Source organism: Petromyzon marinus, chromosome 2, assembly GCF_048934315.1.
Source record: "Petromyzon marinus isolate PM22_M1 ecotype Great Lakes invasive population chromosome 2, UKy_Petmar_22M1.pri1.0, whole genome shotgun sequence".
Lineage (NCBI taxonomy): Eukaryota > Metazoa > Chordata > Hyperoartia > Petromyzontiformes > Petromyzontidae > Petromyzon > Petromyzon marinus.
The window spans coordinates 17,347,164-17,363,381 of NC_133668.1; the positions used below are offsets into that span (position 1 = coordinate 17,347,164).

A 16,218-nucleotide genomic window follows, 5' to 3' on the forward strand; every position below is an offset into this window, starting at 1 on the left:
GATGGGCTGGTTTGAAAGTAGTGGGGCGGGGGATGGATGGAGGTTCAACTCTGGGCAGCTCGATGCAGGTCCAGCACTCATTAAACTATGCCTTGGAAACGAGGCGTAGGAACGGCACAGAGCGGGGGGGCAACGAGAGTCGGCGCTCTCCACTAGGACACACACAGCGCAGCTGCGCACCCAGGGCGCTCTGCTCTCTTACCGAACGGAGAAGGCGAGTTCACGAGGTGAAAAGAGTCTAAATCGGAACCTACAGAACCCAAACCAAAAATGAGTGATTATAATTATGAGAATAATTATGAGAATGGAGCAAAATTCAGCAAAAGGCAGAAAGTAAACATGTATAATAAAAAAGCATGCACAACAATAAGAGAGAGGGGTGATCAAGCATCATAAAAGGAACCCTTACTCGTAATGACAACATAAGAGGTTAAATCATTCAATAGAACTATTAACAAAAACTACTTACAAATAATAAAACAATGGTATGAATTGAAGCTAGGGTACTTCAGTTAATTACGGTTTTCATGTATGTTCCGGCTCCACTGCTATCCGTGAAATCAACAACTAGGTTACACTGACCATATGAGCAGCCTTCACCACTAAACATTTTGGCCCCAAGGTACTTTTTTCATTTACTAGCCGATGGGTGGCACAGCCACCCCAGTGCTGGTCTCCTGGACAGCCACAAACGTCCTGGCACTCGCCATGCAGGACAGTAGTGCAGTAACTGTGTCATAACAGCGGCCAAATGAAAGGACATTGATGCAGAACTCTTGCCACCATGCAGCAGGCTAATGCGAAATGCACAATCTATTTTCAGACCTCATCGAAACACTGGAGATTACTCTTAACAAAGCAGATGCATTATAAACAGCTTCCGCGACTAATGCTAGCCAAACGTGACGGCTGAAGTTCATGCTACCAAATATAATAAGTATCCATAGCATTCACATATTAAGGGAAAAAAATGGGGTAACAAGACAAGTGTTTATAGAATATACTAAGAAGGGATCTAGAAGACTATACTTTTAACCAAAATGTGTCTACCACCTCTATACATGTGCGGTTTTGGGCGCAGTTGGCTACATGTGCCAAGTCAGAGCCATCTTTGGCAGAAGCAATACAAATTGGTCCCTCTGGCAGGAAGGATATAGAAATCTTAAATTTAAATCAGCAGCGTGCTAAATGGCCTGAGCAAAAATGGTCCATGCAAAAATGTTGTTCTTAGCAAGTAAAGCATCCAGTGTTGAAGCATGTATTTTGAAATTTACTTTGCTCAGTCTGTGTTAGCCGCTGCGGTCGTGACGGGTTTCGTTTTTCATTCCTGTTGCTGCTGTGCCCCTGGACCGTTCCCGAACTGCTGTAATGGGCACTAATACTTACTTTATTGAAGGCGATATATTGGCATGTAAAATGAAGATCGATTGATTGATGTATAAAATATAGCTAAGCTGAATCTTCATATACTTCCATAATTAAAATTTAAATATTGACCCTGTAAGTGAAGGATATCAACGTATCTTTTTTGGTTCTTTGGGTAAAGTCACGTAGAATGAGAATAAAATAATAAATTGATAAAATAAAATAACACAATATTCTCACGACGTTTCGGCCACAACACAAGCGGCCTTCATCAGGTGAAGGGACGAGACTGTCTGGAGGACAGCGCTCTCCTCGCTGTCCTCCAGCGCTGTCCTCCAGACAGTCTCGTCCCTTCACCTGATGAACGCCGCTTGTGTTGTGGCCGAAACGTCGTGAGAATATTATTGTGATATTTTATTTTATCAATTTATTATTTTATTCTCATTCTACGTGACTTTCCCGAAAGAACCAAAGAAGATGAATCCTTGCAGTCACGAAAGCTTTAAATCGAAAGATATCAACGTAGTTTAGTTTTGGTGGAATTGTACAAAGACTGACGGATGGGGCCCCTTATCTCTGCAGTAAGAATATATACTTGGGAGTATTACCATGGTCATATTTCACAATGCCTTGCTCATGAAGGAAAACAATTATTAAGAACACATTCACGTTATTAATGTGAAGAATGCCAAAACCAATGTAAATAACAAACTACAGGCTTAAATGGCCTCTGCCTTGAGACAAATTTGAGGACCAACGGTGTGAGTAGTCTGGACCGGGAGTTGGTCTACCTTTTCATGTGTAGCCAGGGGCGATCAAACATAATAAACATTTGACTCATATCTGCTTCTTACAGTGGCATGACAATCCAAACAAACCTTTAGAAAAGTTGATATTGGCCTGTACTTCGGGATAAGGGAAGATGCATGCCTCTCCTATGGGCTACTAGCTTTAAAAGAAAGACATGCTGTGTTGGCTCCCACACAGTATGATAGATCTCTCGGCTGATGCACCATAAGGCTGAATAATTATCTAAGGGTGACAGGTTAGGGTGCAAAAGCTAAGTCTAGGAGAAATGGTTGGTCTAATGCAAATAACGCTAGAGGCCATTAAAGACATGTTTTTATGTTATTTCAATGACAGGCATGGGTGTATTTTGGTTCAAAACTGCAATGAGACCCCCTGACAGACTTGCGATTCATTTTATCTTCTCTAAAAATGACTAAAAAAATCAACTCTCCGAGGCCCGATGCGGCAAAATGATCAAAACCTCAAATTGAACAGTTTCAGGTGCTAACTTGTAGCCCTGGCCCAGTAAGCTCTCAATATATTCTCATAATGGGATGGTCCAGCCTCATTGATCTCTTAAATCATATATGTTTAGTAATCTCATCGATAGAGAAAGAATACCAGGGATTGGCATCCATTTCAGTCTCGGCCACAATTTTGAAAACACCGAAAATGAATTTCATGCTTAGGGGTCCTCAAGTAAAATGTTCATGGACCACTATTGTTCAAACAATGCCTCCTCAGCCTAAACATCTGGAACCAATGAATATATTCTTCTTTGCATTTCTAACACAAGGCCTATGATGGTAACCTGAAAGAGGGCTATCTTCAACTAGAGCAGCCTATCTATGAGAAAGATGTGTCTGGCACCTCTGTATGAGCAATGAGATTTACCAGTGCATCAGTCTCACAAATTACATTTTGGGCCTACTTTCAACAATGCTTCCTGTACGATGGCCAGAAACGACTTCTGGTTTAGCTAGCCTGCGATGGGAAACATTGCTTGAGAATATTAACCTGGTCACAAAGTCCAGGACATGCACCATACTAGGTTTGGGTCCATCTCGTTGAGACATCTAAGACAAGAAAATCCTGGCCGGTGTTGCACTGGGCTCTCCAATGTATGGCCATCAAAAAAACTTATTTTGGTCTGCTTTCACCCTGGTGAACACATGCAGAACTAATTAAACGCTAAAGGACAGCCAATCAAGCTGGTAATAGCACTTGGCACTCAAGAGGTACAATAATTAACTCTGCCCTTTTCTAATTACATGTCAGATCTATATACAGTGAGGGAAAAAAGTATTTGATCCCGTGCTGATTTTGTACGTTTGCCCACTGACAAAGAAATGATCAGTCTATAATTTTAATGGTAGGTTTATTTGAACAGTGAGAGACAGAATAAAACAAAAAAATCCAGAAAAACGCATGTCAGAAATTTATTTGCATTTTAATGAGGAAAATAAGTATTTAACCCGCTCTCAATCAGAAAGATTTCTGGCTCCCAGGTGTCTTTTATACAGGTAACGAGCTGAGATTAGTAGCACACTCTTAAAGGGAGTATTCCTAATCTCAGCTTGTTACCTGTATAAAAGACACCTGTCCACAGAAGCAATCAATTCGATTCCAAACTCTCCACCATGGCCAAGACCAAAGAACTCTCCAAGGATGTCAGGGACAAGATTGTAGACCTACACAAGGCTGGAATGGGCTACAAGACCATTGCCAAGCAGCTTGGTGAGAAGGTGACAACAGTTGGTGTGATTATTCGCAAATGGAAGAAACAAAGGAACTGTCAATCTCCCTCGGCCTGGGGCTCCATGCAAGATCTCACCTCGTGGAGTTGCAATGATCATGAGAACGGTGAGGAATCAGCCCAGAACTACACGGGAGGATCTTATCAATGATCTCAAGGCAGCTGGGACCATAGTCACCAAGAAAACAATTGGTAACACACTACGACGTGAAGGACTGAAATCCTGCAGCGCCCGCAAGGTCCCCCTGCTCAAGAAAGCACATATACATGCCCGTCTGAAGTTTGCCAATGAACATCTGAATGATTCAGAGGACAACTGGGTGAAAGTGTTGTGGTAAGATGAGACCAGCCGTGTTTGGAGGAATGCTGCCTGTGACCCCAAGAACACCATCCCCACCGTCAAACATGGAGGTGGAAACATGCTTTGGGGGGGTGTTTCTGCTAAGGGGACAGGGCAACTTCACTGCATCAAAGGGACGATGGACGGGGCCATGTACCGTCAAATCTTGGGTGAGAACCTCCTTCCCTCAGCCAGGGCATTGAAAATGGGATGACCCAAAACACACGGCCAAGGCAACAAAGAAGCACATTAAGGTCCTGGAGTGGCCTAGCCAGTCTCCAGACCTTAATCCCATACAAATCTGTGGAGGGAGCTGAAGGTTCGAGTTGCCAAACGTCAGCCTCGAAACCTTAATGACTTGGAGAAGATCTGCAAAGAGGAGTGGGATAAAATCCCTCCTGAGATATGTGCAAACCTGGTGGCCAACTACAAGAAACGTCTGACCTGTGATTGCCAACAAGGGTTTTGGCACCAAGTACTAAGTCATGTTTTGCAGAGGGGTCAAATACTTTTTTCCCTCATTAAAATGCAAATCAATTACTAACATTTTTGACATGCGTTTTTCTGGATTTTTGTTGTTGTTATTCTGTCTCTCACTGTTCAAATAAACCTACCATTAAAATTATAGACTGATCATTTCTTTGTCAGTGGGCAAACGTACAAAATCAGCAGGGAATCAAATGCTTTTTTCCCTCACTGTATATAAAAGCCCAGAAAAATCAGCTTTTCCATGACAATAAAATTAGGATATATTTTTAACCACAAAATTTGCGTGAAAAAAGCATTTCAGGAAGTCAATGGGGGATACTTGTGTATGGATACAATCCCAGATTAAAACAAGGATCAGTTACATGGGATAGTTTTTCATGGTGTGTTTTCATAAATATCTTGAAATTTACAGCTTTATGACTCTCCCTCTCAGAGATACTTGCTGCAAATGCCACCTTCGTTTGCAACCCACAAATGCAACACAAAGGATTGCTATTGGGAATGGCAAGGCCACCTATCAGTCTTGGGGATTAGGGAAGGTGATAGAATCACTACTAAGAAATGTAATTTTCCGATGATCAGAAAACTTTGAAATGTCAAACCTTAGAGGACGCTTTAAATAAATGTCCTCCAAGAAGCTAAGCTAATTGTTTTTTTGTACATTTTATCGCTGTGACATTGCCTAGCAGTTGCGCGTTTGCGGCTTAGAGGTTTGTGGTTAAAACCAGCGGCCACCCTGGTTATTACAAGCGATGTATTTACCATAAATATCTGTGCCATCTGCTTCACAGTGGACGTCATTTGCTAGAAAGAGTAGATAATTGTGTGCCGCCTGTCAGGGGTCAAATTTTAAAAATGACCCGCAAATTACCCAATTGGAATACAGAGCAATCATCACCTACTACTGCAAAAACTTGGCAGGACCCTCGTGCAAAAAGTGTCATGAAACTTAGGGCAATTATCTTGCGTAAAAAGAAGTGTAAAAGACACACTGTTACTTCGAGCTAGAAATATGACAGAGAATGAACACACTGAATGTACTGGAGCTCGGTGGTTGATGCTATTCATCTTCACAAGACCAAAGCGCAAGTATCATATCTGGGGATATCTTCGTGTCTGGATTTTTCCAGGCATTTACACTAGAGTGGGTGCACCAAAGGCCAGCTAGCTCGTGAAAGGATATCACCAGGGGCCAAAAGGTTTTGGACTGAAAAATACCCATCTGAACAATGCCTGCATTGCTGCAAGAACAGACTACAGGGAAGCTGGAAGACATGATGATTGAAGCTATTATGGCCTCTTAATTTCTTTATTCGTTTTATTTTTTATATGTTACCAATAACAGGTGAATTTAGTTTGTCACCTGTGGTTTCTGATGACTTTCTGAGACCCCCTGATAGGATGCCCAGGATCTCATCACTGGACAGGACCTCGGAGAGGGCTGCCAGGGGGTCCTCAGCTGCTCGGGGCACTGGAGAGCACACAACCAAGCACTCGGCAAGAGCATTCAACATCGATGCTAAGCTTAACTAATCTTTATGCGATTCCAGTATTTCGTCCTTTCTCAGCTCTGCAGTGTCTGCATTATCAACCTATGTTTTCATTTACGCACAGCTGAAGTGCTTTCGACATGTTGCTGCATCCCTATAATTCTGTAAATGATATCATCAGCAAATTGCCTAGAAAATCTTCATCATGGACTTTCAAAGCTTTGCACCTATGTACTACTGTCTTTGAGATCAACAACCTCTCCTCTCCAGAAAACACTGCTTTAAATCTGACAAACACAACAATCTCTGAACGGTTAAATCCCATATTTGCTAATACTATGCCATAGGGATGGCATTCCATTCAATGTCCACATATTTTACAGTTATAAGTTTTAATCCTTGGATTAATCTTCGCTTTGGCATGTAGAGTAAGCATCCTTTTTAAATCCTCCTTAAACTCTGGTTGTTACTGTATATTATACTTGTAGATCATACGTTAATGTATTTCCATTCCTTACCTTACCAGAATCATGTTGAACCCTGTGTATGTTGATAAATACCTTTTGCATTTTAACACTCCCATACACAAATACCGTTCAAAATGCAATGGCTCTCCTATTATATGCATGTCCCACAGCCTTCACACACCACATAAGCAAAGCAACTGTTGGGAATGTCGAGTCATATTTCGAATGCTCCCAGCTAACCTCAAGCATGAAATAACAATATGCACGCATGACCCCCTGTATGTTATCAAATAAGGGGCTACCACTTTCAAGTGCTAATCATCACTGCAGACGGTATGATAAGTTTCTCACATTGGTAATTTTTCACATGCTTGGCCAAACAAAAAGTTAACTAAAGTAAAGTATGGACAACAGACTACTGAACAACTTCTATGTGAGTTGATCATTTCCTGCACGTCTAGAGGCCTGGACCGCATTTGCGCATTGCGAAGGCAGCGTGTTTTGGCTCACCCTGCGCCTTTCCGTCGTCCGTGGCCGTGCCTGCACTGATGGGAGTAGACGTGAGGCAGGGTTCCCGGAGACGCTCGGCTTGCACAGGAGTTCCATCGTCCGTGGGCCCTGCCTCGTCTCTGGCCACCACCTCAGGGGTCTCCGACTGCGCAGGGGGTGTGGGTTTCTGCTGAGGGCCCTCGCTTGGCTGTGCCGACTCCTCGTCGGAGAAGAGATCAAGGCTGGAGCGCTTCTCTTTGCTTGTGTCTAGGAGCCCCTTCCCAAAGAAGGCCTCCTGTGGCAGGAGCCAGAGAGAAGGTAGCAAATGTCAGTATGGTGGTCCATAAAGTTCCAATACACAATCAAAACACTTAGTGATTTTTTTCAGTTTTTCGAGACACGGATGGTGCTGGCAATATTGTGGCCACACCTTATATGGCAGTAGCACCACGTATGCAAAAACCTGTAAAAACAGAAAGCAAATATATCTCTTTGGGTCCTGTGAGGTGTGCAGCACCATGGCACTGCTCTCACTCCGTCGCACACTCATGCTGCAATGGTTTTACAACGATGAAGCCACCTGGCGCTGTGACCTCACACCCTCATTCATGCTAATGCGACGGATGAAGTACTAATATTGGACAATGCGTTAGTGACTGCATTCTGATAACCATCATTATATATCAAAACCTTGATTACCCACATTAATGCAGTGGGATTCTTTGTATGTACAGATATACAATTTGACAGTTTGAACATTAAAAATAGTAACAGTGTATACAACCCTATATATTCAAAATTACCTGTCTCCCAAACACACACAAACGGAAATGTAATATTCAGGATATGGGTTTCACCATCAGACAAAGTATGCAATGAAATGCTATTAAACAACCAGTTCCGTCATGTACCCTGAAAATATACAAGAATATCAAATACAGTAAAACCTTGGATTGCGAGCATAATTCGTTCTGGAAACGTGTTTGTAATCCAACACACTCGTATATCAAAGCGAATTTCCCCATAAGAAATAATGGAAACTCAAGATGATTCGTTCCACAACCCCAAAAAATTCATATAAAAATTATTAATACAAAAAACCTTTTATATTTTTATTATTTAAATTTAATATAAAGTAATCAAATTTATTAATTAAATTTAATCGTGGCTGGTGTGAGGGAGACGAGACAGAGTAGAGGAGGAGGGTTATTGTGTAGGACGACTTTCAATGTCATTAACGGAATCACTGCTATCTGTTGGCTCACTGGAATATTTTTCTTTTTGTGCGACTTTAACAAGGAACCTATCCAATGACACTTGCTTTTGCCTCCTTTTGAGGATTTCGCGGAAATGTGACATTGCATTGTCGGGCCATTGTTGGAGTACAGTTACTAAAGAACAGTCACGACACTTGGACACAAAATAAAAAAATGCTTTACGCACACACACGTGGTCACAACACTATAGTTAAACAGTACACGCTTGCACGGATGTTGACTATACGAGTGAGGCACGCCGACTGAGACCGAGCATGGGAGACGATTACCCACAATCCCGCAGCGAGAGAGAGATAAGAACCATCGGCTCAGTTGTGATCACGTGATGCTCGGCAGACAAAGCGTATACGTACTACTCGTATTGCAAGACCTCGCTCGTTTATCAAGTTAAATTTTATTTAAAAAATTTGCTCGTCTTGCAAAACACTCGCAGACCAAGTTACTCGCAATGCAAGGTTTTATTGTACATCACTTATAAAAGGTAAGCAAACTTACTCCCACCTTCAATATGCAAGCTGTGAACATGTTCTGTGCAGCGTGTACTATTTAATACGACCAAACACTGCACAGATATGTAGCTGTGAACAACAGAGCATTGTAACCAATGCATCAGAAATGTTTCTGTCCATTCTAATATACCACTCTTTATGCCTGTCCACATGCGTTGCATTGCTTTTATAAGCATGCAGACACTTACCACTAGCTAGCAGCATCTGTTAAGCATACAAATGTTGCCACATGCACACAAATGCACAACTCCTTCAAATGCATGCCAAGTGTTAAAAAATACTGATTTCCAGTCCATTCGAAGATTAATGGTGTTTTCATTATTTTAAATTTACATTCGCTTTATTAATGCTAAGTTTTGGTTCAGAGATTTAATCTCTTTCAATGGAATCTTAGTTGGAGCAAATAAAATCAACAAGGCAGCAGCAAGCTTGTCCATTATGGGTGATATGAACTTCCAATTTCTATCTTTTAAGGAACATATTTGAAGTGATTTTAACTAAGCATTGGGAATTGAATAATTTTCTAATATTGTCAAGCAAAACGTTAAAACTAAACCTAATTTTCTGATACAAACATATCGTACATCTGCAAAGGACCACCTTGTGATTCAGGCTGAAGAACAAAATGTGTGATCGCTACTGATATATTAATCCTTTCTCATTACAAAGATGTACATGTACATTGTAAAAAACTAAACAGGAAAACTAAAATAAAATAACTTTATCGGTACTGAGGCTCCCCACAAGTTCATGCGGGAGGGTGTGGCACAGTTTGGCGCCAGCTATCATAGAGTGCGGTTGTGCCGCTATAGTTCTCTGGGGCGAGTACAATGTCTTTAAAAATAGCGCTATGCCTCTAAATAAAATTAACGCTCAGCCGCTTGCGCGTTCTGAGATGCAGAGGTGAATGGGACCCACCCTGCAACTTGCAGACGTATCGGAACGGGAAAGGGTTAACAACACTAAGAACCTCAGTGCTGTGAACACCAATGCTGGCATTGTTGGTGATGGATTAGATGTCACCCACCACCCTTCAGTGTGCATCCATGTCTATCGAGGCAGTGCTGGAGATGTGTGTGGCCATGAACCTGCAGGTACGTGGGAAAAGCATCCTCCAGGGCACTCTTTTTCTTCCTCCAGCGCCTCTGCTTCTGCTTCTCAATTGGCTCCGGAGTTGCTGTTATCTCATCCATGGGCGTCTCGGGGAGATGTTCACTGGTCACTGAGAAAACAGAGGGACCATCTATAAACAACTTTCAGTAAGCTGGGGATGCGAGTATTCATGATAACGCCTTCGGAGGAGAACGCAAAGACGTCATCTTACCGTCATCAGACCTCCCGATGTCGGACGCTACGGGGCTGGTCAGGGAGTCAGAACGTGCTCCGCCTGTGCCCCGGCGGGACACGCCTCTTCCCCGCATGGCGCCCCCACGCCCACGGTGCCGCACCATGAAGCCCCCGATCCCTGCAAGCCACCCAAACAGAAAAATTCCCTTCAAGAACCTATCGTATGGAGGTTTGATGAGACGTTAATACGCAGGTATCATACCTATAAATGTAATTTTTTGTCTGTGTCCGTGTGCGAGGCATTTAACTCACAAACTGCTGGGTTTACGTTTAAACAAACTACACACGTATGACGCAATAAGCCCCCGACCGACAAATCGCGACTTATTTTTCCCATCTGTCAAATGTAAAGTAGTTAAATTAACAATGTATTCCTTTTATAAGCACCCATCTGCGCATGCGCGAGAACGTTGACTCGGTGGGGGGGGGGGAATTCTCATTGCGTTCAAAATGCAATAAAAAAACACAACGCTGAGCTAAATTCTTCAAAGTGTGATGTCCTCTTCTCCCCCCCCACCCCAATGTGTGCAGTTCTGTATATAGAGTCAGTAGATACGACGAATATAGTTCGTTGTTCGGCAGGGGAATGGTGGGGGGGGGGGGTAGCGGCCCAGCCCCAGCCGGCCAAGAGGCTACCTCGGCCGGCTGGGCAAGCTAGGCGAGGCCGGAGGCTCTGCACGGAACTAGGCCTCACCACAGCACTCAATTAAGTTAGTAGTTAACTGCTACAGAGTCGATAGATACTATTATAGAGTCACTAGATACTCCTCACTCGATTGTATGTAGGGTGTGTAGATATATATGCCGACGAAGGGGTAAAAATATCTTTTGAGGGGGGGGGGGGACATCGACAATTTTCAGAAACCTTTTAGATCAACTATTTTCTCTCATTTTCTATTACTTTTTGGACTTCTGCAAGCCACTTATAATTTTGTTCATGGACAAATGGACAAACGGCGCACTAGGCTTTCATAGTAGCTTAGCATTTGCGTATGTATATATTATGTTTTTAAAATAAGTTTTCCCTCGGGCAATGCCAGGTACTTCCCACTCGTCAACAATATTTTCATAAAATAAATTTACGTTAATTAAGGAGTATGCATTTCACATTTTGAAATAGTTGAGAATTAGTTATTCACATCCAGCAGCATTATGACAACTATCCCAGCCAGTTTTACGTGATGCGAGTCAAGTAGGCAATTGTATTGGTAGATACGAGTGGAATGTGCCCTACCTGGCCGGTAGGGGTTGCGCTTGCGTTTCTTGACACTGTCCACCTCCTTGCTGCACAGCACGGCGCTGTCCTCCTGTGTCTCCCGCTCGGGGCTGGTGAACGTTTCTGACTTGTTGTCGCACTCCATGGTCTCGGCCTCTGAGTAATTAATGCCATCATCACGTGTCCATCAAAACTGCTTGACCTGATTGTGACATCCTCCATAGAGCTCACAGCTATGTCTTACTGTGCTGCGTGACTATGCTTTTCTCTGAAGTGCAAATGAAATAAGTTAAACGAATCAGAAACTCAACATCCGGTAGGTGCATATGGTTGAAAGAATCAGTGACTGCACAGTAGCGTAGCATCGATTCAGCTGGAAGGTGAGATGTTCAAATCAATGTCAGTGGTCGAGTCAGCCAATCGTTTCTCTGTAATCAATAAAATTGGCATCCCTTTGTCAAAGGTAAACAGTGGCTGCCCTACAGACCGCTTAGTTCTTTCTTTGGAATATGGCATTTCTACCAGGGACTCAAGACTGCCAATGGACATATGCACAAGTACGTATTTTAATATGAAGCTTACCCTTTAATTTTTATTCAAATGTATTACTGAGAAGACATCAATATTAATATAATTGATTTGAATACAAAATTGAATAAGTCAATATTGTATCAGGATAATTAGCTCAACTGATTTCCAATTATATAACATTTAGTTGCCAGGGACATGGATTATTTTCGGTCCCAATTAATCCTCCAATAACACATTCATATTTTAGTAAAATCTCTCAGACATTTTATGCACACTCTTTGGATAATTCGTTAAAGTCACTTAGGTAGAGAAATAAAACAAAATAAAATAATATATCACATTTCGATCGCAACACAAGCGGTCGTCCTCAGGCGGAAAAAATAATCCAGCATTGGAACTGCTGAACTAGCGAGAGAGCAGCTACAACAAGAGGTTATTTATGTGGCGATGGGCAAGCAAGCGGGGTCTGAGCTGGACAGGAATTCCATCCCCGGACGCAAGCACGTCAGTTGTGTTAATGGGGGAGGTTAGGGAAAGAGAGATTATGGCGAGAGATTAGCATGAAATGAGCTTCCGTCGCCGCATAAGAGCATCATTTTATGCACAGCCTCTATTATCTGGAAACTCACCGAGTGTCGGAGGTATTTTTAATTATATGCCCGCTAAAGCAATCACACACAGCCAATTATGAATTAAAATACATTTTTAAGGCCACAATGTTGTCTGAAATTTACATTTTTAATAAAATAAAAAATATATTATTAAATTCACTCAGTAGACTAACTAAAGAAGCCAAATGCGGCAAGATCAGATATGACATCAATTCTCACCCACAATGTAAACACAATGTGCTTCTGAAAATGCAACTTAGCTACTTTGACTATCAATTTGAAAAATCTTCTCATTAAAAATCCATCTGTCCTCATGTCAGCAGGAATCTCTGAATCTTTCATACATGCTATTTTATGGTTAATAACTTTTTTAATGTGTTTCACAGAATGTTTCCCATAGTTTTCTTTCTTTATCTACACAGGGAGTGAAGACTTTTATTTAAAAAAATGTACCCAATACAATTATGCAAAAATATTATTTGCGAGCTACCCAGCAATGATACCATCATGTTTTGCAGGACATTCTTTAAAAAGGTCTTTGTATAATATTTATACCTTGATTTTCAGCAATGGGCAAAAGTTAGTGGTCCAATCTGTGACTATTCAAATATTTATTTAAAATAATAAACAATACCAAACCATTTCGATTTAAAGCTTTCGTGACTGCAATGATTCATCTTCTTTGGTTCTTTTGGTAAAGTCACGTAGAATGAGAATAAAATAATAAATTGATAAAATAAAATAACACAATAATATTCTCATGACGTTTCGGCCACAACACAAGCGGCCTTCATCAGGTGAAGGGGCGAGACTGTCTGGTCACTCCAGCGCTGTCCTACCAGACAGTCTCGTCCCTTCACCTGATGAAGGCCACTTGTGTTGTGGCCGAAACGTCGTGAGAATATTATTGTGTTATTTTATTTTATCAATTTATTATTTTATTCTCATTCTACGTGACTTTACCGAAAGAACCAAAGAAAATACCAAACCATGGTTTGTGTTTTTTCTCCAGGTATGCAGGTTTCTTCTTATTTACAAACAGGCTTAACAAGGTACTAGACAGGATTCTCCTGAAAAATATCCCCAAGATTCACTCAGTGAGGCTTTCCTGGGCAATCAATGTTATTACATCATTATCAACATTAATGGGCATTGGGGGTGGTGGAGCAGCAACAGACGTGAAGCCTTCGCGCTTCGAACGGACAATCTGTGGTCAAGTATAGTGCATACTTGGGATGGTCTTTCATAGAAATGACTCCCTGTGCAATGCTGATATCCCGTCAATGGCTGCCACTACAAAACATGGTTTAATCACATACACACTCGTGCTCCAGCATAACAAGCACGTGTTCTAAGATTAAAGGAATATAATTGTAGTCATTAAAGCCATATTTCATGTTTTAAGACGACACATCTCTCAATGTTTCCTGCACCTCCGATTATCATGGTTGGCTACGTATGGTGCAAAAGAAGTTAAACATGCATGTTTTTTTAAACATGTTGAAAAAAAGTGGGAGCGTAATGTTCCGGAACCTGTGGTCCAAATGGTTTTCATCGACCGGTTTATTTTCTCTCACGTGAAAGGTATTCATGATTTCCTCTGTAAAAGTCTCCATAAAAAGAAAAAGCAGGGGTCATTGCTGATCCCCAATGAGAGCACCAAGCTGGTAGTGGAAATTCCTCATTCGTATTTAGGAATCCAGTCATGCCAGATGAAAAACGACTGCTGCCTTCACACAAAGTCGTACTCAATTATAAATGTCATTTGCTACCACATCCCTGGCACTCACCACCCTTGATGTCATCAGGCAGTGGCTCCTGCTCCAGAGGGTTGCTCTGGGGATGCAGCTCAATGGGGCTCTGCAGCTCCGTCACGAGGTCGGGCTGCCCAGGCAGCTTGAGGCGCAGCTTGGGCCGGCGCTGCTTGCGCGGCACGGGCGGCACAAGCAGGCTCTGCAGCTGCGTCAGTCCCGTCTCCGTCAGGTACACGCCGTCTCGTGAGTACACCTTGGGCGGCTCTAGAGGCACAGCGAAAGGGGTCCGGACACACCGATGTAGCATTAGCACGTGAATGTGTCAGTGATTCCCCGGTCAAACTAGCAAACTGGCAGCTCTTATCTCCAATACCGGCCCCTCAGCCAATAGCAGAAAATCCATGTTCTTATGATAGGGGACGGTGTGTTGATAAAAGTGTTACTCATTTTATCGTCGGAAGAATGATGACTGATACGGTGAGCAGACGCCCTCCCACTGGGATTTCAATTCCCAACCGCTGATCGTTACTCAATGTACATTGGCCAACTGGTACTGTAGGTAGACTCAGAATTGTACTCTTGACATATTAATGCAGCAGAGAAATGGTAATAAAAAATGTGATGCCCAACCATAATCCTGGGCATTTGAAGTAGTGGTTTCAGGAGCGTGTAAGGCTACATCTCAGCCCACAGGGCTGCGAGTTGGCCAGGGGATAGGTGTGCAACAAGTTCAATGTAAAAACACGAGCAAGCAAATGTCTAAACATCGAAAGTCTTTTGACTAAGTAACACATTTCACAATCAAAACAAGATTATTATTCGTGTAACCGTAGAAAAATGAAACTGTTAAGGTCCATTGTAGTACAGAATCAAGAACATGTGCTCTGGATATTAAGAGCAAATTAGCTTTATAAACCACAAATTAAATATGCCACATACATAACCCACTTCAATTATTTGTGATGAAAGAAGAAAAAACTAATTGTGAATATGCAAATAAAATACCCTTCAACTACCCAATATTAGACACCAATGAGATGCATTTAAAATTTTGCGATCACTGTTCAGAGACAAAACAACCAAAGCCTGACTTGTGGCACTCCCTCTTTTGGGCTGAAATACGAGAAAATTATTTTAATGCTAAAATATAGGCTCAATGAGTAGTTATCATTAAATCGGGCAGAGTACATATCATTTTACTTAGGGAACATTCAACATACAAATATTTTAATAAATGCACGCAGGAAAGGTTTATCAAACAAGATCACCCTATAGCCTGAACTGACTTTTGGGGCAAGTGCTGTTAGTAGCACCTACGAAGGCCCACCACGACACACGAGGGGCTGGGTAACCAGTACCATGCCCGGCTACCTTTGTCTCCCTAGTGGCGATGTTTACACACCGCACCAGGTACTAATTTTGAGGCCGAGCCGACCTAGGGAAAGGCCCAGAAGCAATCATTGTCACTGGTGTTGGCAGTGTGCGGGAATTGAATTGCGGTCGCCGAGTTCGTAGCGCACTCCCTTATTCAACAACCACCACTATTCACACAGCACCTCCTGAGGCCATGGTGAAGCTCCAGCACTCACGTGTGGGAAAAAAATTCGAATCATTGTTTGGGCTGCTGTCTCTTAAGAGGCACACACATTTACCAGTAGATCCACCGTAAATTACATCAATACTTTAGTGCTTTTAAAATGCATAAAAAGGGCTTTAACACCTCTCCTCACAGTATGCAATGTATGTTGATGTTGAACAACAGATGTAATATATTTAAGTAAACCCTGC

At 42.2% G+C, this 16,218-nt stretch overlaps 1 protein-coding gene across 9 annotated transcripts in view; it reads right to left on the reverse strand.

Annotated features, from left to right (window-relative positions):
- Positions 1–16,218, reverse strand: part of KMT2C (lysine methyltransferase 2C) — a 179,892-nt gene that overhangs the window by 44,202 nt on the left and 119,472 nt on the right. For 6 of the 9 annotated variants that reach the window (XM_032960234.2, XM_032960227.2, XM_032960242.2 and 3 more), the window contains 7 exons: positions 14,467–14,694; positions 11,553–11,690; positions 10,296–10,436; positions 10,060–10,193; positions 7,207–7,480; positions 6,103–6,210; positions 203–250 (listed from right to left, as the gene is read on the reverse strand). In XM_032960234.2, coding sequence (XP_032816125.2) covers positions 203–250; positions 6,103–6,210; positions 7,207–7,480; positions 10,060–10,193; positions 10,296–10,436; positions 11,553–11,690; positions 14,467–14,694 — 1,071 coding nt within the window. The remainder of the gene's footprint in view (positions 1–202; positions 251–6,102; positions 6,211–7,206; positions 7,481–10,059; positions 10,194–10,295; positions 10,437–11,552; positions 11,691–14,466; positions 14,695–16,218) is intronic. The other 3 variants (XM_076071053.1, XM_076071049.1, XM_032960275.2) reach the window with 3 other exon arrangements.